The following is a 24,194-nucleotide window of genomic DNA, read 5'->3' as shown; positions in this document are numbered from 1 at the left end:
GGGCAAAACAAAATAATAAGCGTCTTATAGATAACTGAACAAAGGAGTAAAATCAAATGCATTAAAAAAAAAAATGAAAAGCAAATACAGATGAAAAGCAAACGCATTGGGGCACGTATTTGGCTGCTGTTAAAGGCATGGAGCTCACAGATGGGGGTTAATTCAGCGCACGCTGGTGATTTTGGGGTGTTGGAACGGGCGGAAGGGGGCAGGTGGACGTGTGTATGAGGTGCTGGAGGAGGGAGGGCGGGGCGCTGGCTCTTAACTCCACCCGCTGCCGAACTGGTCCGCGCCCCCACCACAGAAAGGACGGGGTCCTTAACTGATGCTCCTGTAACCTATGAGGTGTATGCCCAATCCAGAAATATAATCTAAGGATCGACACGTGTCCCCTGTAATACACACGGGACATTACAGAACACTGAGTTCACACCAAAGCAGGGCCACCGTCAGGGGGGGGACAAATGGGTACACTGTCCCGGGCCCTAAAGAGGGGGGGGGGGGCCCAATGTTCTGTGAACTTGTGGTAAATATTACTGCCTGGGCCTGGGAATTGTATATTAATATAATTTGTCCCGGGCCAGGGAATTTCGCCTAGCAGCCCCAGCCCCAAAAGTGTTCAGGTCTGAACGACCCCACCACGCAGGTGAACAGATCCACCGGAGCCAGCTCTCCCCCTCTCTACGTCTCCTCCCCCTTTTCCACGCCCCAGTGGGACCTCACCAACCTTCCCACCAAAATGAACCACGGCGAGCGGTCGTAGAAGGGGTCCTGGCCGTCGCTGAAGATGTCCGAGCCCTCCTCGGTGCCCGCGTCGGAGCTGGTGTCGTCCGCGAAGGCCTCGTCGTCCAGGAAGTCCTCCATCTCGCTCTGCCGCTCGTCCGCCAGCTCCGTGATGTCGGAGTCCGCCGCGGAGAAGGTGGGCGAGGGCGTGCGGTCCGCCAGACGCTCGTTCACGCAGCCTTGGAAGATCGGGGAGCTGAGGGGGGAAGGGGGGATGTGTGTGGCCGGATCAGGGAGGAGAGCCCGAAACATTTAAAATAGAGGAACAGCACCCAAGGTGCTCAGGACGCCATATTAAGAAGAGCCCTATCTTAAGTTAAAATCACATGAAATGGTCTACCCAGGACACAACACTGATTTTACCTAATTCAGCCCAATAGCCATCAAAACACAAATACTTTTAAAAGCAAAAAAAAAAAAAAAAAAACAGGCTTTTTCCTACTGTGTTGCTGTACTAGTTCAGGCCTGTTGTGCAGATCATTTGCACAACATATAAAAAGTTTCTTCTGCAATTTCACAGTACAGCAACTTTATGTAGAAGACACATAAAAAACATTTGCTGTTCTATCTTTGTCCACAGATGACGAGAATGGCCAAACAAGGCACAAGTTAACCTGAGACGTCACAAAGCCCTGCTATGTAGGCAAAAGCAATGGCAAAGGAATGATAACTGCAGTCACACACCCTGGATATCCAACCCAGTAACAGGCCTGAATTCATTGCAACTATCATGCCTAGCAAATCAGACATAAAAGTCGCTGCACAACATACTTGGAACACAGAGACACAAGAATATGGGAATACGACAGGGGTTAGTCATAATGTTCACAATTTTACACAACAAATGGAACTGAATGGACAATAATGTACATGAAATGAAAACAAACATATACATAACAGAATATAACGTATTAAAAAGGTAAATAAATAATTACCAGAGAACACATTCAAAAAAAAGTTTTAAAAAAATAAAATAAAATTACAAAAATGAAAAAAAGTAAATGATAAAAAGACATTTGAAATGACAGAACTGTAAACAAAAAATAAATAAATAAATAAATAAACAAACAAACAAATAATAAATAAAAAAATGATGAGGCGCGTGATGCAGGGACAGGAAGTGAGGTATGGGACTGAGAACAGCAGCTCCACAGTGGGGACAGGTGCTGTGTGAATGAGGTGAATACACCCTCCCCCTCTTTCAACCTCTCGCTCATTCATACACAAGCTGTATCCTGAGGGGCCCTCACACGTATCCCATTCTCCGCGCAGTCACACCTCTCCTGATCCTTTCTCTGTGCTCTTCCTCCTGTCTAACGCTCCTCCCGATGAACGGGGTGGGGGGGGGGGGGGTTTCTGAGTCATCTACCGCTTTTCACACCTCACACTGGGGAGGGCTCATTACCAGGGTTACAAGGAAACGGGCAGGAAGAGGTTTTCTCCGTCTTCCGAAAATAAATAAGAACAAAAAAAACAAGACTAACAAGGATAGTTTCAGAGTGAGCCATGTTTTTTTCTAATTCCTTTTTGGAAGAGTATGAAGGCAGTGAAGGGTTTGTGTGGCTGTATGTGTGTTTGCTTGTGTGTGTGAGTGCGTGTGAGGTTCTGTTTGTGTATGTGTGTGTGTATATGCATGTTGGGGTGTGTGTGAGTTTGTTGTATGCAAGTGTGTGTGTATGTATAAGTGGTTATGTGGTTGTGTGTGTATGTATGGTTGTGTGGTTTTGTGTGAGTGTGGTGCGTTTTTGGGGGGGGCATACCTCCCCACCAGCTTGAACCAGTGGAAGCGGTCGTAGAAGGGGTCGCTCCCGGTCATGGTTCCTTCGCTGTCCTCCTGGCTGGATGGGGTCATCTCCCCGGCACGGTCGTACATCTCCCTCATCTGGTCCAGCCTCTGCCTGCAGGGGACACGGTCAGGGTTCACTTTGAGAGTATTTCATAGTTCCCAATACACCTGACAAGCTCAGCAAAGCCCAGAAAAGTATCTGAATCCAAAACAAATATGTATTTGACTTGTCAAATCTGATGTCAAAACAGCAAAGCCCTTCTGAAGAGGCTTTACAGCACTGGAACCCCATTTACACCGGCACCATTACAGACAGGGGGACCCCCCCCCCCCCAGCTTACTTGAGCTTCTCCAGGGACCAGTAGTGGGTGGCCCCGTTCTTCAGGTCCTGCACCTCCACGGCCACCACCGTGCGGGGGAAGGGGCGAGGGTCGCGCTCCTTCTCCGGCTCCGGGGGCAGCAGTTCGGGGGGCAGGGGGGAGTACAGGGTGTCCGTCAGCAAAACGAACTGGAACTGCACCTGCGGAGAGGGAAGACGGTTGGGGGGGGGGAAAGCAGGGAGATCGTCAATACAAACCACAGCAGTCCCCTTCCACTGCATTACACGTAATCCCCACCGTGTACAATGCACGAGAGCCCCCCGGCTGCCGAATTTTACGGCGAAAACATCCGCTCTCTGCGGGCTCGGCGGGCTGTATCACCAGATTAAATGTCACGCGGATCCGATCGGCTCGCCTGTAATTTACGGCGCGTTTGCGCCGAGAATTCCGGCGGACCGAGGTTTTCTCCGGCAAAGTCCTTCGCGCTGAGGAACAAGCCGTATATAACACAGAACAAAACGGCGATAAATAAGGACAAAAAAAGGGGGAAGGAACGGAGGATCGTTCACCTTGCGCGCAGGACCTTTACAAGAAAATAATCAGAAGATAAATCGGGGTGGTTTATTATGAGACCAGCGGGGACCGGTAACACAGCTGTCCCCACATCCATCCATCCATCCATTAGCTACACCCGCTAATCCTGGGCAGGGTCGCGGGGGGGGTAGGGAGGGTGCCTATCCCAGCGTGCACTGGGCGAGAGGCAGGAATACACCCTGGACAGGCCGCCAATCTAACGCAGGGCACATGTCCCCACATGCGCCATGTTATTATCGGCATCAACGAGGGGCTCCACAAGAGCAGGTGCTGACATCACCGTTACCGAGCAACATGTCTGGTATCTTCTCTTCTGCTCCTTCCAGAGGCCCTGGCCATGTGGAGGCCTGGCTCATGAATCAAAGTTTAACGGGGTGTGGAAAACTCAACATCCCAGAAGTCCACCCTCCAGGCTGTACTGGTGAGTCGAGCCCATGAGCTACATGCAGTGGTTTAGCTTTACCTTCTTCTTCAGCTCCACGCTGATGGCATTGGCCTCCTTCAGGTACACGGCGCTGCCCCACAGCTGGTCCCTGAGAGAGGTGAACTGGTGGTACCTCCACTTCCTGAAGGCCCACTGCGCCAGCTCAAACTCGTGCTGCGTCCATGGAACTGTGGGAGGGGATAAAGGGCCTGGCATCAGAGACATGCGCAAACACACAAACGCACACAGACACTCACACACATAAACACAACCACAGACACACACACATAGACACAACACACACACATATGCTCAAATGCTCACACACACACACACAGAAGTGTTCCCATGAAGGAAGGCAATGTAAAATCAACACACCAATCAATCCAGTACATGAATAGATTGAGTAGATTTTATAAGTCTTCATTATTCATTTTAACTAAATTAAAAACATTTTTTAAAGTTTAACTTAAAAGTTGAAAACCAGTGAATACTTGAATAGTTTAAGTTTCCCAACTCAAAACATACAAAGTAATCAGTTTCCTCAAACCATTTGAGCACGTTGAACTCTTGAGGTTGTTGGGAAACAGACAGTTTTGTGTATTCTGCGTTTGGGAAGTTTCCGCTGGGCCCCGGGGGGGAAGGGGGTGAGCCCCCCTGTTGTATTCAATTTCAATGTGAATGGTACCTGTTTGAATAGGTAGGATGGATTTGAATTTGAATGGTCCAATCGGAAGGAAGCACAGCCTCTATCACCAATCAGAGGCAGTGCTCCCTTTTAACAATATAATTCCACAATATGCAAATACCAGTCTACTGGAAACTGTATAAATCTGATCACCCACCAATACTATTTTGAACTACCTGAGTTGAACTACCTGAGTTGCTGAGTTGTTCCCGTAGCCGGCTGCGTAATAAATCTTCCTGTTTTTACTACAAACTTTTGATCTGCTTCTTCCTGGGCTAACGGTCATTTTACCTGTTTTTGGTATCATCTTGATTCCCCTACAAGGTTTACAGTGTGGATACACAGTCTCCCCAAGTGTTAAATGATTGAAGCTTTCTCACGGCCACACAGAGGCACGAGAATTTACCTTCCTCTTCTTCCTCTTCCTCCTCCTCTTCATCGGGAGTCTCGGCAGCCAGCGAGCGCGTCTCCACCTGCTTCTGCAGCTCCTGCAGTTTGCTCTCATACACCTGCGCATCAACATCACCAAGGAGACAACAGACACCGCCTATCACTCACACACCTGCGCATCAACATCACCAAGGAGACAACAGACACCGCCTATCACTCACACACCTGCGCATCAACATCACCAAGGAGACAACAGACACCGCCTATCACTCACACACCTGCGCATCAACATCACCAAGGAGACAACAGACCACCGCCATCACTCACACACCTGCGCATCAACATCACCAAGGAGACAACAGACACCGCCTATCACTCACACACCTGCGCATCAACATCACCAAGGAGACAACAGACACCGCCTATCACTCACACACCTGCGCATCAACATCACCAAGGAGACAACAGACACCACCAAATCAGCACACACGACCACAGGGCCAGAGGAGCTCCGTAAAGTCCCTGTATCACCAACAACCTGCCCCAGCCACAACTCCTCTCCAGTGGGCTAACACAGAGAACCTTCCGGATCATTCCGAGGGGCAATTCCAGCTCTGTCCTGTGTGACTGAGGCACACCTGAACTCACCTGGGAGCCCTCAGCCATAGCTGCCAGTACCACTGATATACCAGAGCATGAGATTCTGCATCAGTAACTAGGGCTTCCTTTTTGTGCAATTAATTCTAAATTAAAGGGTGTGATGACTGCCTGGGCATTTGCACACATTTCTCAGAAGGTCTAACACACGCAGCAGCTACACTCTCAAAAGAGACGTTAAAAAGAACATATAATTTGTCATTTCTCAGCACACCTCCATGTCTAGTTATGGACGACACATTTTGTGTTACTTTCAACGTAGTCGGTGTACAAAAATTCTCCATTTGTAACACAAAAATTGCATTTTGTAACACAAAAGTAGTAACTTTGACACAAAATGTGTCGAAAGTAACACAAAACTAGTAACACAAAAATACGTTGGACCCTTTTTTGGGATCCTTTTTGATACAATAGCAACAAAGCCTCCAATTCGGTTCAGGCTTCATAGGCATCTCATCAGTACATTGTTCCCAAAGGGGAAAACTCTAAATGCAGTACCTACTTTTGTTCAAATTCACACTGTGCCCCAATTGGCTGGAAACCTTGTTAACGGCACAATATTTCACAAAATATAAGGTCACACAATACTGCAGAGGGGAAGCAAATATTATTTACCCACCCATTTGCTAAATTTTAAGTTTCATGTTCTATATTCAGCACACATTTAATTAATTTTATGCTGAACAAACAACTAGAATCGGCTCAGTGATATTTCAGTAAATCTTACTTAAAAATTATAGATCATAACAAGCACCTGCTATACAAGAACACAAATATTCACTACAGGCCCACTGTTTGAGTTCAGTACGTTGCCCGAGAAACAAAATGGCAAAGTGAAACTTCAGGTCTCTAGGGTGACATCCATCGCCATGGTTACAGTCAAAAACAAAGCCAAAATAGAACGTAGTGGGTCTTGGTCATTTCTGCATTGCTTTGCAACCCCCGTTCTCTTCTGTGAAGACCAGAAGCCTGGAATCATGCTGACAGTAACAGATACAGATATCACGCGTGAATATCATTCAACAGTGTTGATAAAATCCTAAACTGCTATTCGGTCTGCGAATCCAAATGTACTCTACATACATATCCTATATCGTGCATTACTGACTGCTCCCAAATTTAAAAAAAATATCAACCCATGAACAAATTAACTTGGCAGCTATGCTAAGCTAAAGCACAGGCAATAGATGTATTCATCTGCCTTTGGGCTGCTGCCACCACACAAAGTGTGGAGGTGTGAATGCGTCATTTACACGTTTTCCCCTAAAAAAAGGCTTTTATAGGAGCCATTCACACACACCTCAGTGCATTAGATGGCCCATGAATAGCACTCGCTATTTACCAAATACTAATGGACACTCCAGAAAAAGCAATGCCTCATTTTAACACTTTTGTTGGTAGTCGTCCATTTCTTGAAAAACAGACGTTCAAAGGTGCACTCAGGAAACATATGCACTGTTTCGACAAATATGAGATGGGAAATTTAGTTTTGTGACCATTTCCTTACCGGCTTAACACAACAGGTGTTATGTTAATGTCTGTAAGATCTTACGAACTGTGGTGACTTGTGAATTCATTCTGAAAATAAATGTAGAAGTAGCAGTTCATTTTTGGCTGGACCGCAACACAAACGCGAATATCTGTGACCGAGTGATGAAGTTACACCATTGGTCGGCCGGATCACATGTGTTAGGTCCAGCCGTATACTAGGTTTTAACCTGGTCTTGTTTTAATCCGTGTTGCATGGCTAAACAGAGTTTGTGACAATGTTTTTTTTAAGCGCAAAAAGGGATTGGAAGAGTTTCAAATGTCACATCACATTTACATGTGGCACAGCTGGAGTCCTCAAAATAGCACTTGTTCCTATGGAAACATGCGGCCATTTTTAAAAACTTTACACATGATTGTACTGGCTAGCCGACAGTTCAGAAAGTTCAAGAGACCACTGATCAGTAAAGAGCCCAGAAGCCACAGAAGCTGCTTTCAGATAGAGGCGGTTTATTTTCTGAAATGATACTAAAGCACAAATAAAATTCTGAAAACACAAACACTGGTGAGAAATTCAGACCATCCTCAAAAACAAAATGTCTCCTCCCCTCTTTAAAAGCCTGGCAGGCTCACCATAAGGCTGGGGATAGTTCCATAAACAACAGTCTAAGTATACGACACCGGACATGAGAGCGCACCACAAGGCCAGTGTCCTCAAGCATTTGTTCTATCAGTCAACAAAAAAAATCATAATATCATCCATTTCACTTCAAACTGTGTACGAGTTCAGCACTGTAGCAGCATAAGAACATAAGACTCTGAGAATTTTTTTTTTGCATTTTACTGAAATGTTTTCAGTCACGACGACGAGCTGACCGAAGAGAACCTCGGAGTCAATCAGCGTCGTTTGGTTTGTGTCACGCTGCGATGCGGCAAAATAAAACAACAAAACGTGACAGATGATATTCAGTACGCTCCCACCCCCTACAGTCTCTAACCTTGCAGTTAAATTTGATACAGGGCGCTGCTCATGCAACCCCGAGATCTCACGACACGCTCTCTTCAGCTTCATCCAGCTCCTGAATATCTACCCCTCCAATAAAGCACTTATAGCCATGTAATCGATCAGACAAGCAAATGTCTGAAAGTGAAATAATCATCGTAGTTTAGCAGAAATAAAGCAGAGTGACAACAATGGCAACTCCATTAAAAAGACACTTAAAGAAATACAAACATATTGGGTCACACTATTGATATGATGTTATTTACACAGTAATTGCATACTTCATTGTAACTACTATGTAAACATATGCTCATGGAGTTACATGAACAGTCAGGTTTTGGGATTAGGTTTTAGTTCTAGGACTGTGCTTGAGTGAGTAACCCACATAATTCCACGTTAGTTAGTGCCCAATACACATTACATTAAAGGGTCTTACATGTATTTTGTATCTGAATTAAACCGTGCAAGTAGAGTAGAATAGAATAGAATAAAGTAGAATAAAACTATGAAATTGAGAGCAAAATCCAAGCTCCAAGTTAAATCTGACGTTGAAATAAAATTCAAAACGTATGCAGAGGCTTACAGACACAATGCCTTTTTTGTTTTCTCCCCCTCCAAGTGTTCAGAGAAAGTGTCTTGAAACCATAGCAACTCTACGTTGTCTAGGTTCCCTGGAACAGTCTGTCCTGCGAACAAGGGCTCCAAGGGAATGGGATCCCGAATAAGTAAATGTCACTCCAATCTCGCAGGTTCTGAGCGGAACCACAATGCACCGTTCTAGAACACCGGGCACGTCACCATGGAAACAGCATGGTTCCCTCCTGAGGCCCAAAGGGCTGAAGATCTGATACGAGCAGCAGCAGATGTGACTCATCTAAACACTGTGCCACCTTCAACACCGTGAGCAAAATCTAAAAACATCTAAACATCTAAAATGTGTAAATTCACACTTAAGTATGGACAAGCTGTCAAAATATATATATAAAAAATATTAATTAACTTCAATAATACTGATTAAAAATACATTGTGTGATATGTGAAATGCAAGAAACTTGCAATACACAAATTTCATTGCATCACTTTGTGCTGATACTCATGTAAATTATGCTTTAGGAGTAGGCTATTAAAGATTCAGTTCTTCACCATACATTCTGCAGACATGATTTACTTGGTTAAAAGGCAACAGGTGTTAGGAACAGAATAAAATATAGAAAGAGAAGGAGGAGACTGATAAGCATGGCAGCATTCAATATTCTGACTAGACTAAAAATGCACAGCCATCAAATTGAAAATGTTATGAAAGAGTGTTCCAGAAGATTCACACCGCAGTGTTTACTGATGACGACTGCCTGAGCATCAGTGTGTGACACTTCCAACTGCCACCTCAACTGCCAACGCAAAGAATGATTGGCCTGTTAACAATACGGGCCTCTCTCTCCCTGGCCTTCCATTCATAAACTCGCTCGGCCGTGACTCACGGCTGTTTTCAGCTTACGTTTATGACCCAAAAACGCTGGACAAGGCAGCCGATCCTCCTGGCTTCCTACTTCAAGATAAGGCCACAGATAAATTCCTCATTTAAAAGGGCAAAGGGCAGACACGCTGAAGATAACACAAATGAACATGACCTGCCATGATTCCTAAGAGCTTATCCAAGCATATCCTGTTGAGTTGGTCCACAACTTCCAAATGTATCCAAAATACTGGAGTCTGAACAGGACACAACTTTTCATCAATGAACCTAGTACTACTAAAAGTGATTTATGCTAATAATATAATAATAATACCTAATAATGTAAAAGATGTAAAATATGTTTTCTTGAAAGGGGCAAATGTTATGTGCTGGCTTTCAATGAAACTCAGCTGAAATGGTTTGGAGGGTGAGGGCTACAGTCATAAAAATGTAAACTGCACTGTCATAATACATCAAAAAATAAAATTTGGATCAACCAAAAAAAAAAAAAAAAAAAAACACTGTAAGGGTGGGAGAGAAAAAACAGAACAGGGAGTTTGAATGCAGACAATCAGTCAAGTCTTTGCATTAGTCATGGCTGCCACATTTCCACAGCTGCTCTTTGTCCTTAGGCTCAGCTGCTCTGGTGAAGAGGGGCGAAAGGCCTGTTCCCCATTGCCCTCAGACGGACGTTTCCCGGCCGGCCTTCAGACTGGGGTCCGAATTCTGCCGGCGCACCCTCGGCGGCGCCGCTAAGTTGCCGCAACGGCCGGGTCGGCCAGTTTGAGCGTAGTGCTGCCAGGGAGAGGGGCCCGCCTCACCACAGGGGGCGCCGTTGAGCTGGTGGTACTGAGGGTGCTGCTGGTGCGGCGGATGACGCTTGCGGCGCGGCAGGGAGGCAGTCTGCTGCTTGCCGCCCGTAGGCCGGGGGGCCTTCGGGGAGACCTGCTGGCTGCAGGTGAGGGAGTTACTGCGTCCTCGTCCCTGGTGCTGGTGCTGCTGGCTCTTGAGGCCCTGTCTGTAGGCCGGCCCCGGCTCCGGCTCCAGGGCCTTCTGCTGCACAGAAGGGCCGGGCACCGAGGGGTATCCTTGGAGACCGGCGACCATCTTCTCCCAGGGCCGCTCGCCGTCCGCTGGCCCCGCCGAGGCCGCCTCCCCCTCCTCCTCCTCCTCCTCGAGCAGGGCCTCCTTGGGCACCTTCAGCTCGATGACCTGCTGGTCGGTGATGATGATGTGGGTGCCGGGGCCCCAGGAGTTGCGGTTCCCGGGGCCGCCCCGGAAGGGGAAGCGCGGCTTGCGGTCCTCGGGCGGTATGAAGCGGTGGGGGCCGCCCCGCCGGCGGAGCTGCCGGGAGACCTCCTGCTGCTGGAGGCTGCTCAGCCGCGCCTCCTCCTGCTTCACCCAGCGGGCGCGGCCGCGCCGGAACGACGAGTCGTCCCCCATCAGCCGGGACACCCGCTCCTCCTGGTCCCCCTGCAGCCGGCGGCTCTCCCGGGCCCCCGGCGCCCTGGCCCCGTCCCGGCCCTCGGGGCCGCCCATCATGGGCAGGACCTTCTCCATCTTGAGCATCTTGCTGGTCAGGGCGCGGATCTCCTCGTCCTTGGTGCTGTTCTGCTTCTTCACCTCCTGCAGGATGTCCTCCAGCTTGTCGATGTGCACCTTGAGGTCGTCCATGTTGTCCAGGCCGCGGCCGGCGGTGAGGATGTCCTCGATGCGCTCGTCCCCCCCGACCCCGACCGTGTCCCAGACGTCCCGGGCCACCGCCCGCCACGACTCCCGCTCGCTGGGGTCCTTCTTGCTGTAGGCGGCGCACAGCTCCTTCATCTTGACGATGGCCAGGGCCTCGATCTCCTGCCGCGAGTGGCGGAAGTCGTTCAGCGCCACCTCGTAGCAGATCTCCTTCACCGCCTGGATCTTCAGGTCCGACACCGTGACCCACTTGGAGTCCCTGGCGACCCGCCGACGCTGGGGGATCTGGTACATTTTGATTGGCTCCCGCCGTTTCCCGCTGCTGGGCAGGCCGCACTTTTTGACAATGGTCTGCAGCTTGCTGGGCGGCAGCTTCTCCCTCAGGGAGGTGATCAGTCTCCAGCTCTCCTCACAAGACCTCTTATCAGAGTCATCGCCACTGTCAGAGTCTCCGTCCTTGAGGAAAATACAAGAAACAAACCAAAAAAAAAAAAAAAAAAAACAAACAAAAAGAATACCCAACAAAAAGGAAAAATTAAAACTGGAAATCAAAAATAAAATTAAAAAAACTGCCTTTCTAAAAAGAATGGATATCGAAAAAAGAATATGCAACAGGAACCACTATTTCCTTGGGATGCTATGAAGTCAGATTAACATCGATCTTAAGGGCAAATACATGGTGAACCCAAGCAATGCACTTTCAGAGAACACACGCTCGTTTCATTTCCCAGCTCAGGTCTTTTTTTTTTACTTTTCATTCTGAGTAGAACAGTGATCGTGTCAGAGAGGTACAGGTCACATGCAGTCAGACTGCAGGCACAGCTGTTTCCCTTACACAGAGCCGGGGCAAACCCTGGCATCCAAAACCCCCCCTGGGTCTGGGCGAGGCCGTAGCCAGCTGTGCGCACGCTGCCCTGTGGACTTCTGGCCATGTTCTCCAGAGGAGATTCACAGGACTGTATTACAGACCATGGACAGTGTCACTGAATCTACAGTAGAGATTAATAGGACTGTATTCCAGGCCATGTCACTGAATCTACAGTAGAGATTCATAGGACTGTATTCTAGGCCATGTCACTGAATCTACAGTAGAGATTCATAGGACTGTATTCCAGACCATGGACAGTGTCACTGAATCTACAGTAGAGATTCATAGGACTGTATTCCAGACCATGGACAGTGTCACTGAATCTAGAGCAGAGATTCATAGGACTGTATTCCAGACCATGGACAGTGTTACTGAATCTACAGTAGAGATTCATAGGACTGTATTCCAGACAACGGACAGTGTCACTGAATCTACAGTAGAGATTCATAGGGCTGTATTACAGACCATGGACAGTGTCACTGAATCTACAGTAGAGATTCAAAGGGCTGCATTCCAGACAACAGACAGTGTCACTGAATCTACAGTAGAGATTCATAGGGCTGTATTCCAGACAACAGACAGTGTCACTGAATCTATAGTAGAGATTCAAAGGACTGTATTCCAGCCCATGGACAGTGTCACTGAATCTACAGTAGAGATTCATAGGACTGTATTACAGGCCATGGACAGTGTCACTGAATCTACAGTAGAGATTCAAAGGGCTGCATTCCAGACCATGGACAGTGTCACTGAATCTACAGTAGAGATTCATAGGGCTGTATTCCAGGCCATGGACAGTGTCACTGAATCTACAGTAGAGATTCATAGGACTGTATTACAGACCATGGACAGTGTCACTGAATCTACAGTAGAGATTCATAGGGCTGTATTCCAGACCATGGACAGTGTCACTGAATCTACAGTAGAGATTCATAGGACTGTATTACAGGCCATGGACAGTGTCACTGAATCTACAGTAGAGATTCATAGGACTGTATTCCAGACCATGGACAGTGTCACTGTGTCACTAAATTCTGGAGCTTTTTAACTGAACATATCAGCCAGGAGGCTGCATGCAAATCGTTTCAAGAGAAGCGGAAAAGTGAACCTGCTACAATACAGCAACTGATAAAAATACAAAAGCCCATTTTGTTAATATCGGTCATAATTATTTGCTCGCTGCTTTTATAACCGCAAAGAATAGGGGTGCACAAATATGGTCCAGGAGGACCAGTCTGTGTGCTGGTTTTGTTCCAACAAATTACCTTTACGTTAGTTTTCTGACAGCTCTATAAACCACACTGGTTCACTCCTGCACTTGGGCATAGTAAAATATTTAGGATACACTTGCAGTCTGCAGCTGTAGATGGTGCTAATACAAATGTCAGATCAATGTCAGATATGACTGAGCTAATTAAATAATTAAGAACAGAAGTTGGCACAAAATCCAGAAACAAATCAGCCCTTGGTACAGAAAATTGGTTTTGATTGGTCACATTGCTTGGTCCCATGAAATCTGTCCTGGCATTTCATTACTTTTATCAAATTAATAATCTGAGTTTATGGCATGAGCAGTTTGCTTCTATAACTGCAAAATGAACAAGGTCAACAGAGGTTCCAGTGATGCATATTAGTGCAACAAAAAAAAAGGATAAAAGCAAAACACGTTGTCTTTTTATAACTACATTCTGTCAAAAAAAATTGATCAAATGTCCTTTTAATGTCTCGTTTATGAATTCCTCCTCTTATACGCTGCTTTCCCCGTTAAGGTCTGCACCCAGACATGCGGCAATGGCATGCAGGAAAGGTGGCTGCCTTTCAGCATTCCTCCATTTGAAGTCCATGACAGAGAAGGCTTGGTTGAGAGTTTAGTATCAGCAGTGAGTTAGAAGGCACAGGCACTACTGAAGATTTACTAAGAAGTCAGAAAAGAGAGAGAGAGAGAAAGACGTACAGGCTGGAAAGCGGTCGGTAGCTACGAATCCACTCACTACTGTAAGAAGTTAGTTAAGAGAAAATGCAGTTTCTCATTCTTTTTCCATATGCAGTGCAATAAAACACTTAGAACAATTAGGACGGGGAACAAAAAAAAGAAAGAAAATTCTAATGTCATTTTGAGTATGCAAAGAGCGGATTATCAGGGAATGTGTGCAGTGCATATGTGTGTGTCTCTTATTGCTAATGAAACAGGTGAAACAGTTGGAAATTAATCCCATCATCACTGACGACACACTGTGACCAACACAAGGAGCAAGATACCAATGAGAAACCACATTGTCAGCAGCCATGAAGCTACAAGAGCTGCAAGAAGGACTCCCTGCAATCACGATGCATTAAGCACGTGTTTCAGCGACTGCATTGCAGAGCTGCGCAAACACAAGACAAGAGGCAGAGGCAAAACAGGAAATGTCTCAGGCCAATTTTGTCATCATTGCAACTTTCACTAGAAACAGAATCTACAGTAAGGGTAGCGTGCTAATGACATGGTTAAGAGAGCATGCTGGACTAACACAGTGAAAGAAGAACTAAAAATGGCAAAAAAACAGCAAACTGATGGCATTTCTTGAGCCAAACAATACGCCAGATCCACTATGGAGATGTAGCTGAATATTGAGGACAGAGTTGCGTTTTCATCTACGTTCAAATTTTGATACAATTTTTAAATACTCAGATGCTGTTTTTGCAAAGTTCAGTTCACAATCTAGGAAAAACTGAAAGTATGGACAGTAAGTGGAAAACACTACAGAAGCTATAATTCTTTTGCAGGCAAACTAGCTGACATTTTTCAATATCAGGAACCTAAAGGGGTAGATGATGTACCCCCCCCCACCCCCACCCCCACCCCCTCACCCACCAGGCCGTCTCAACCCCGTCAAGAGTAGGTTTCCATGCAAAAGGTGTGAAGTCAAGACATGCGTTGGAAGTAGAAGTTCTTCATCACACACAAACCAGTCTGTGTCACAGCTCAAAGTGCGGTGTTAGTGCTGGCTGCACTTCCACCAGTGCAAGCAGGAAACAAACACCTTACAGCTAAAAAAAATATCTACAACTTCAAGTGCATAAATGAAATAGCACATCAACCCTTCCATTCAAATATCCCCCTTCTTCCATCTGCCAAAAACCAATGCCCCACAAAATAGAACAGCAGAAACTCATTTCACACTCAAAAGGAACATGCTGACAAATAAAGAGGTAACTTTGGCAAGCATTTAAGATGTATCACTACACTGCCAGTCCCAAAATATCAGACCTGGGAGGCACTCTATTTAACCACTGAACAACAAGCTTTCCAACAACATCCCACCAATCCAAAACCTACAGCTAAAAATATCATGTCTGGGCTCACCAATCTTTGTTGTTCGAGAAGCTGATCCGCCTCCTCCTTCTCCTTCTTGTACAAAATCTCCATTTCAGTCAGTCTGAGAGGGGGAAAGAAAGGACAAGAAGTTTACACATCGGCTGTAACGTTACGCGTGATCATCACATCACGGGAACCCTTAAAATGGTGCATTTCGGGTATCTAAACGGCTTTATCTAAAGGAAGCAGAGCGATATTGCTCCTTAGTGCTCAGGGGTGTCAACCCTAAGTTTCCAACAGGGTGCCCGGTGGCAGTTTGGGCAGCCATAGGCCCAGGCCCCTCCCCCCCTCTTTACCTCTTCTCCATCTCCTGCTTCATGTCGATGCCCTGCTTCTCCAGCAGCTCCCTCTGGGCGAAGGTCCAGTCCACGGGCTCCACGGGGGTCTCCGCCGACGGCGTCTTCTCCCTCTCCGCCCGCGCCTGCTCCGGGTGGTTGAACCGGAACACGTGGTTCTTGCCCATTATGATGCGGTTGCCTGCGGGGACACGCCCACAGGGTTTTTAGAATGTCCGTCGCTCGAACGCTAAAACGTCGGCTTGGCGGCACAGTGTGGAGGCGAATGGCTCATGCAGACCGGTCCAGCCACCGGTGTGAGCACGCGAGAGTTAACAGTACAGAACCGGGCCTTTCTCTCCACTACCCCGGGCTGGTGAAGGGGATTGTGGGAACGCTCACCAGAGCGAAGCTGGACTGCCGAGTCCACGCGCTTGCCGTTGACGTACGTCTCCGACCCCTCACACGGTATGAGCAAGACCACGACAGCTGGAGACGAGAGAAGACAAGAGGACTGAGCCAGAGAACCAGAGGTGCTGATGCAATAGAACAAGCAGTTACTGAGTGATTACTGACTCTAATATCTACTATACGGCGTAAAATCTACATATGATACTGCTTATCATGTTTAACTCAGTTAATCATGGATTCTCTTTTACTGGTCAATCAATACCACCCTCAATCCCAGACAATCCCCCCATTACTTAGTTATGTCATTGCACATGTCCATGTCCAAGTCAGACTACACCGATAGACTCTCTCCTTTGGGCTCGCTTAAAACTATAGAGCGTAAAGAGGGGGAAACAGGGGGAGCCACAGAGATCCAGCTCCCTGAGCACAGTTTGGGCTCTCCATCTCACCGTCTCCGTTCAGGTTCCTCTCGCTGCGGAAGACGCAGTGCTCCTCCCTGATGTGGGCGCCACTCAGGACGATGTCCTGCCTCCTCTCCGCGTCCGCCAGCCCCACCCTGCAGCGACACGGCGGCCATGTTAGAGACGTGACTGCAATAAGGGTGGCGTTCATTGTGACGTACGGCAGCCATGTTGGAGACAGAGCGTATCATGACTGCAATAAGGATGGCCGTCACTCTCACGTACGGCAGCCATGTTAGAAACAGAGTGCATCATGGCTGCAATAAGGGTGTGTTTCCATCTGAGGTTTGGCAGCCATGTTAGAGACAGAGCGCATCATGACTGCAATAAGGATGGCCATCACTCTCACGTACGGCAGCCATGTTAGAAACAGAGTGCATCATGGCTGCAATAAGGGTGTGTTTCCATCTGAGGTTTGGCAGCCATGTTAGAGATAGAGCGCATCATGACTGCAATAAGGGTGGTGGTCACACTCACGAACGGCAGCCATGTTAGAGACAGGGCGCATGATGACTGCAATTCAGTTGGCTCAGCCTAAATCCTTCAGGGGTCAAGACTCACTGAGCTGCTTAGCAGCAGTCGCAAAACAAACCCGTTTCTGAGACGATGGCTCTTTTCGGCTTACGATATAGATCTCACCCTATAATACGGCTTAAAGGCAATGCATGTGACTAACGATGACATCAACAGTGCCACAATTATCTTCCGGTGCAACACCTCTCTTTTTTTTCAAATCCTGAAAATATTTCTGCTTTCACACAAAACTAGTCATCTGTCCAAGATGCAGATCCATGTGGATTTACCACCAGGCAGACAATTTCAGAAGAAAATGCACAGGTCGAGCCACTCGGTAGTTTTGTTGGTTTCTGAGTGCCAGACACTGTTGATGGCATGTCAGATGGAAATAAAATTTGAATTCGGGTAAAACCGCTAAATTTGCTTAATTTCAACACAGTGGGGAAACACGCATTTTGTGCTGAAGGAGGAAGGAATCAATGTTAATTGGAAAAACAATCCAACAACCAGAACTGATCACCCTACCTTGTGATCCCATCTTTTATGTAGTAAAGCAAACATTCTGACATCAGTGGGTCTTCGTTCAGATTAACTAGATGAGGAGTCTGTTGAACGAGAAGAAAGGAAAAGAGCTCTTCTGTAACAGGACTGGAGTCAAAGTGGGAAAAAAAACCTTTCAAACTGCCAGAGATCCCACAAATTTCACATCGAAGGCGAATCTACTCAGGTCTGAAATGCTACACGAAAGGACAACTACAATAGACGCAAGGAAGTCACAGACAGCCATTCCACAGGGAACCAAATACCATCAGATCTAGCACTAGGTGTGACATCAAATTATCTTTCTTCAAGGTATTCTACACACGAGGGAGCAGAATTTGGAACAAAATTACACCCCATTATTAGTGACAAGCAGGGACTCCTAAATGACATCTAAATGTCTATCGCAGGGGTCCTTATCCAGAAAGGGCCGGTGTGGGTGCAGGCTTTTGTTCCAACCAAGCAGTTACACACCTGATTCTACTAATCAAGATCCTTTGCAAAGAAGACTCTAGTGTTTGATTAGCAGAATCAGGTGTGTAACTGCTTGGTTGGAACAAAAGCCTGCACCCACACCGGCCCCTTCTGGATAAGATTGAGGACCCCTGGTCTATTGCTAATACACCAACCTTTTTCGGGGAAAATACCCCGTTAAAATCAGCATAGAGATCACAGGGCCTCTCTATGAAAAGCTAACCAGCGAAGAGGCAGCGGAGCGAGAGGGAGAGAGGGTGAATGGAGAGAGTGAAAAAAAAAGGGGAGAGAGAAAATGAGTCAGACGGAAAACACATAGAACATAGAAAAAAAGAAAACATTGTTAGTGAAAAGGGACATTAAATTCATGAGTTCCCTTAAAATGCTTTGTGTATTAAGACCAGGCAGGTCAGCAGAAGACAGCATTACTGAAAAAAGCTGATGTTAACACTATCGTATTTGATCTTTGTTTTCTGTATATTATATTATAATTTTTTAGCTACTGTTCCACAGGAAATGGCAGGTGGTCTCAGTTATTTTCCCTTGTGTGGGACAGCAGCTCTTAGTGAAGCTAACTGAAGGGGAAATTTTAAAAGCACTGCAACCCCACACAAGGGATTGTGTCACAGTGTATTTTTGTTTTTATCTATTTATATTTTCATTTTTTCGCTACTCTTCCACAGCAAATGGAAGTTGGTCTCATTTGTTGTGTGGGACAGCAGCCCTTAGTGAAGCTAACTGAAGGGGAGATTTTAAAAGCACTGCAACCCCACACAAGGGATTGTGTCACAGTGTATTTTTGTTTTTATACATTTATATTTCCATTTTTTCGCTACTCTTCCACAGCAAGTGGCAGTTGGTCTCAGTTATATGCCAGTGTGTGGGACAGCAGCTCTTAGTGAAGCTAACTGAAGGGGAGATTTTAAAAGCGCTGTACGCTAATCTTTAGCTACGCCGCGGGATTTCCAGCGGCCTGGATCGGCTCACGCAAGAGCAGGACCAGCAGCGCACAGAGGAGCCGGACGTCTGCCTGCTATGACCACAGTCGGTCTCCGGGTGGCGCTGTTCACCCCCTAAAAAAAAAAAGCTGCTCCACGCGCCGCGGGAATCATCTTCCGCAACGATTAACCGAGCTGTTCGCAGATGGTGTACGTCAACAAAATATAAATCACGGTTCTAAACAGGCCCGCCATAAAGGTTTATAGAGCAATCCTTACAGTTCAGTGTGTCTCATAACCATGGCTGTTTTTAAAGATATTTCTGCATTGGAATGATTCAATTAAGACAAAGAGACCTTTGAGACAGAAACTAGTTTTCCTGGATGTGAGAACGTGTGTGAGCTTGTGATCACGGGTGAACTATCATCGTACACAATAGATACACTGCACACATTTCTCCACGTGGATTGCTAACATTTCGATAGCAATAAAGTCCACAACTGCCCCAGATCTAATGGGCATGCTCAAATGTTGCATGTCGATGCATGCAACTTCAGGCTCTCATCACCACTGAGATCTGACTAAAAGGGGGGGGGGGGGGCGCATGTCCAAGAAAACTGCATCAGGCACATAGTGGATTATTATAACGCTATCATATCACAGGACATTGCGTCCTGCCATAAGTTGGGAATCTCATGAGTTTAACTTTTCACACAAACCTTGTTAGTGGGAACACAATCGAACCCCTCGCCAAGCAAGGAGGTCGGATGTTCGGAGCAAATCTGAATGAGACGTTTTAATAAAGAGAGGTGAAAAAACCAGCGAATGGAGGACAGAAGAATAATAAATGAAAAACAATGAAATGACAGAAGAGCATGCTGAGGGGAGGAGAGGAAACATGAGGAGGAGAAAGGGCTGGGATAAAGCAACTGAAAATAGAGAAACAATGAACAATTTCTCAAAAAAAAATGTTTTAAACGAGTAACTGTCAACTCTCTATTTGTTTTCACGGTCCAGGGACAATGTGCCATCTAGAACTTCCACACTGCTCCCAGTGGAAAAATAACGGTCACAGTGGGTGAAGGACAAAAGCCCTAAACAAACACTCTTTGTGATGTCATAAAGCACCAATGTTACCTTTTTCGGCGAGAACACGCCCAGAGTTCCTCCGTCTTCACGGATAGCCACGCCCATCTCCGCCAGCAGTGCCTCTCTGGAGCAGGAAGCAGATGTGGAGAGTTTCCAAGAGTCACTCGGTGCGATACTGTTACTACATTCATAATTGCAGCTTTCTCACGCTACCATTTAACAGTTCAGGGATTGACTTTTCTGTGATTCATTAGCTTGCAGAGATTGTTGTTGCAACACAACAGCCATGCTAATGAATCGGATTTCTTTCTCTGCCAGTAAGGTAGCACACTCATGAATTGCGTGTCCACAGATTCACCCACATATTCTCTGGAGCAAATTCGCTGATCCTCAGAATCGACAGTAGGGGAATGCATTGTGACTGCTCTAGAACAAGGGGCTTTTGTTTAAAATGTCACTTTGGGCCAGTAGCCCTGCTAGAGTGCATTTCGCTGCAGAGCGTAGCGTGGGGGCGTGACTACTGGGCACAGCAGCGAAACTGGCATGGGCAAAATGGAGGCAGAGACACAGGCAGGGACTCTATCCCCTGACATCAGTGGAAACGGGGACACTGACAGAGACAACCCATCGAGGTGTGTGTTCCAGGGTGGGGGGTTTGGAGTGTAGAAGAACTGTATTTAACCAGGAGGGTCAATTGAGAACAAATTTTAATTTGTCATGGCGACCTGCGTACTTCCTGAGCTACATATCTTTCAACTGCGGGAGGAAATCGGAGAACATGCAACCACCAGAGAGAGGATCTGGGATTCGAACCCGGAACCTCCTCCCTTGCGTGGCAACAGCGCGCCCAAAGGGAAGGGCGCAGAAGACGACCTCCACCCCCCCGTCCGACACCCAATCCCCCTGCTAACCTCTCCATGCGGATAGCCTCAGTCTTCCTCAGCTTCTCCTCCCAGGTCTCATTGAGCTCTGCGATGATCTTCTCCGATTCCTGTGCGCAGGGTAAGGGGGGGGGGGGGGAGGAGGAGATATGAGACATCACGCAACTTATCACTCACGCGCCACCCACACAAGGCCCAGGCAATGGAAACACCAATGTCTGCAGCTCAAGGAGCTTACCAGCCTAATCCTTTGAAGGGCTTCTTTCCTTCAAAATTCTAAGTCCGTGTTCTAGAACACTGCTTTCAGTTACCAGCAGGGATTTGTTTTATCAGCATTAAAATGTTCAGCTGAGAACATTCAAATCACACATTTGTGGTCGTAAACCTGAAAGGGTTAAGGACAATGATACTGAAATATCAGAACCCACAGCTGTATTATGATACCCTCAGAACCCCACTCCAAAGACACCACTCAGCTACTGAAATGCTGGCCAATGTTGGTTCTCATAGCAATAAAGGGCCTCCCCCAAAGGCATCAAAGAGAGAATTTGTATTTGGCAAAAAAAATTATGTGAATAAATAATAGCTTCATAACGAAGTTCTCCAGGACAAAATGGCCAGCTGAGCACTCACACAAAAGCCTTTGGGGAAAATGAAGTGTCACTGGCGAGCAAGGGTGCCAGAACGTTCCGTAAAGCCTTCCTATAATTAACCAGCAGTCATCAGGGCTCCGCCTCCCGTTCAGTCCTGTGGGAGGGGCTGGGGGGGTAGGTCTACACCGAATCTTTACTGAAGGACCCGCCCACGCAGGTGATGCCGATTAGACTCCACCCCCTGCCTGCGCTCATCTCCGCACTTTGTTTGTTATGCAGCATCCCTCTCTTTCGCGGGAATAACGCAGCCGGCAAAGATTACAATAGAAGTGAAGCAGGACACGCTGTCTCGCCCCTGGAAGGGAACATCTTTCTTACAGCGTTCACAGGAAACTGGGTCACTGACCCTCCTCTCTCAGCTCGGGGGGGGGGGGGGGGGGGGGATCTCCAGGTGAGTCTCTCTAATGAAAGACTCAGAAACGTCCAAAGTGTAAGGAATTCTGCTTAAGGCTGAGGTAGCGCCAAAAGGACAGCCTACCCTAGCCTTGTGCTCTGGTTTAAAAAAAATATATACTATTAAATAACCAAAAAATAATAAATTGCTGTTCATTCATTCCAAGATGCCCTTTGGAAAAGGATAATAAGAGAGTTTTTGCAAACCTTTTATGGCACTACATTCTTGAGATGTAGTGAGGCCCTCATGTGCTAATTGAAATGCCTTAAAAATATCTCCTAAGCCACTACAGTACCGTGCTGTAGCGAGAAAGAAGCTGGCTGACAACCATTGAGTTATTTATAAAGAATCCATTTTCTTCTCTTCAGAATGGGCTTTAGTGCTGGAATTCAGGGTAGGTAATTATGCCCCTTAACTTCGTATGGCTGATAATGTACGCTTGGGTACAAACCACGATAAACTCACAGTCACACTATCAAACACAAACACACACACATGCACAAGAACAAGCACGCGCACAAGTACACATACACACACACACACACATACAAAAAACACACACGCACACACACACACACGCACACAAGCATACCAACCACACACACACACACACACACAAGCACACACACACACACATACAAAAAACACACACGCACGCACGCACACACACACACACACACACGCACACAAGCATACGAACCACACACACACACACACACACACAAGCACACATACACACACACACACAAGCATACCAACCACACACACACACAAGCACACATACACACACCACAGAAAACAGACTTGAACATCTGGGTTTTAGCCCGCTGACCTAAATGCGGGGCTGATCATGGCTGAGCCCCTGAACCCCCCCGCCCTCACCCCCACGCCCCCGCCCAACACAATGCCATTGTGCTGATGTGTCATTGTTCCGCAGAGACCTACCACTGAGCCATCTGTCCACTCCACGCACAAAGTCAATGGACACCTTTATCCAAACAGCCCACACCCCTCCCATCTGCGGGCACAGAAAGGCACTTTGTTCCCCGACTCGCCGGGTCAAACAGCAAAACCAGGGGGATTTACACTGCGATAGCCTCCATGCTGATGAGCGCATGCACCATGAGAGTGCGTCTATACACACGGGACGTCCCGATTCCCCAACCCACCCCGGTTTGGGGCAGGGGAAGCTGCTACACACCCCTCAGACAGGTGCTTTAATTAATCAGGTGTTAGAAGATGCTGCTGTTTGACCTGCGTTTTGAACACAGAAAACAGGCACTAATTCTGCGATTCTCGTGGCTTCTTCGCGAACGTTACCTGGAAATGTCACGCGTGCTTCTTGACGCAAAGACCGCAGACATTTGCCCTATTTATCGAGTTCCTATGGATACTTTACTTGGAGCCAGCCAACCAAAGGAACATTCATATAAAATCATTAGGAGATGTAATTACTGGATTCCCTTTGCCACGTCCAGCCTTGGTATTACAGACAAAAATGACAGCCTTCAATTAGCTGCATGCAATCATAAGTGTCTTTCATAGGTACCCAAAACCAGAGATGACTAACTCAAGATCAAACACATCCACAACTAAATAACTTCTGAGTGGGCATAACAGCAGATGCTATTTCAGGAATTAAACTGGAAAATAACTTTATAAATCCGAGGAGAAGCACAACGTGTTCTTATTCCTCTTTTTTTCACGTCAAGTGTACACGAAGACCGGTTCTATTTTCGTCCAATAGCCCCCCCCTCCCCCACTCCCAACCCCAACGTCTGCGTGATGCCGGTTGCGGACGTCATCGGGTGACTGACAGAGCACCCGGGCAGCAGGGGTCTCCATAGCAACCGCAGCTCCTACTGGCTAGTTGATGCCGGTCTGTGTGGTTTCTCGGTTACGCAGTGAAGGGGGGGGGGGGATGAAGATCGAGCGAGTCAGAGAGAGAGACATGACGACAACAGAGCGAAGTGGAGAGACAACACAGCCCCCCCCCCCCCCCCCCCACCCCCACAATACAGCCACTGCTTTCACAGAAAATGGCTCTTTCCAGTCACACTC

General features: G+C 47.0%; 1 protein-coding gene across 19 annotated transcripts in view; it reads right to left on the bottom strand.

Annotated features, from left to right (window-relative positions):
- kif1b (kinesin family member 1B) overlaps positions 1-24,194 on the bottom strand; it is an 85,587-nt gene that overhangs the window by 21,665 nt on the left and 39,728 nt on the right. For 7 of the 19 annotated variants that reach the window (XM_064300813.1, XM_064300815.1, XM_064300816.1 and 4 more), the window contains 14 exons: positions 21,117-21,196; positions 20,254-20,329; positions 19,836-19,898; positions 18,334-18,396; positions 17,690-17,769; positions 16,637-16,743; positions 16,179-16,265; positions 15,798-15,978; positions 15,490-15,562; positions 5,002-5,104; positions 3,947-4,095; positions 2,911-3,089; positions 2,544-2,681; positions 728-979 (listed from right to left, as the gene is read on the bottom strand). In XM_064300813.1, the coding sequence (XP_064156883.1) occupies positions 728-979; positions 2,544-2,681; positions 2,911-3,089; positions 3,947-4,095; positions 5,002-5,104; positions 15,490-15,562; positions 15,798-15,978; positions 16,179-16,265; positions 16,637-16,743; positions 17,690-17,769; positions 18,334-18,396; positions 19,836-19,898; positions 20,254-20,329; positions 21,117-21,196 (1,631 nt within the window). Of the gene's footprint in view, positions 1-727; positions 980-2,543; positions 2,682-2,910; positions 3,090-3,946; positions 4,096-5,001; positions 5,105-7,623; positions 11,732-15,489; positions 15,563-15,797; positions 15,979-16,178; positions 16,266-16,636; positions 16,744-17,689; positions 17,770-18,333; positions 18,397-19,835; positions 19,899-20,253; positions 20,330-21,116; positions 21,197-24,194 lie in introns of those variants that run through there. The other 12 variants (XM_064300817.1, XM_064300823.1, XM_064300824.1 and 9 more) reach the window with 4 other exon arrangements.

This window comes from Anguilla rostrata, chromosome 11 (genome assembly GCF_018555375.3).
Source record: "Anguilla rostrata isolate EN2019 chromosome 11, ASM1855537v3, whole genome shotgun sequence".
In the NCBI taxonomy this organism is placed as follows: domain Eukaryota; kingdom Metazoa; phylum Chordata; class Actinopteri; order Anguilliformes; family Anguillidae; genus Anguilla; species Anguilla rostrata.
The sequence above is the reverse complement of the archived record's forward strand: the minus strand, read 5'-3'. Positions and strand labels throughout refer to the sequence as shown.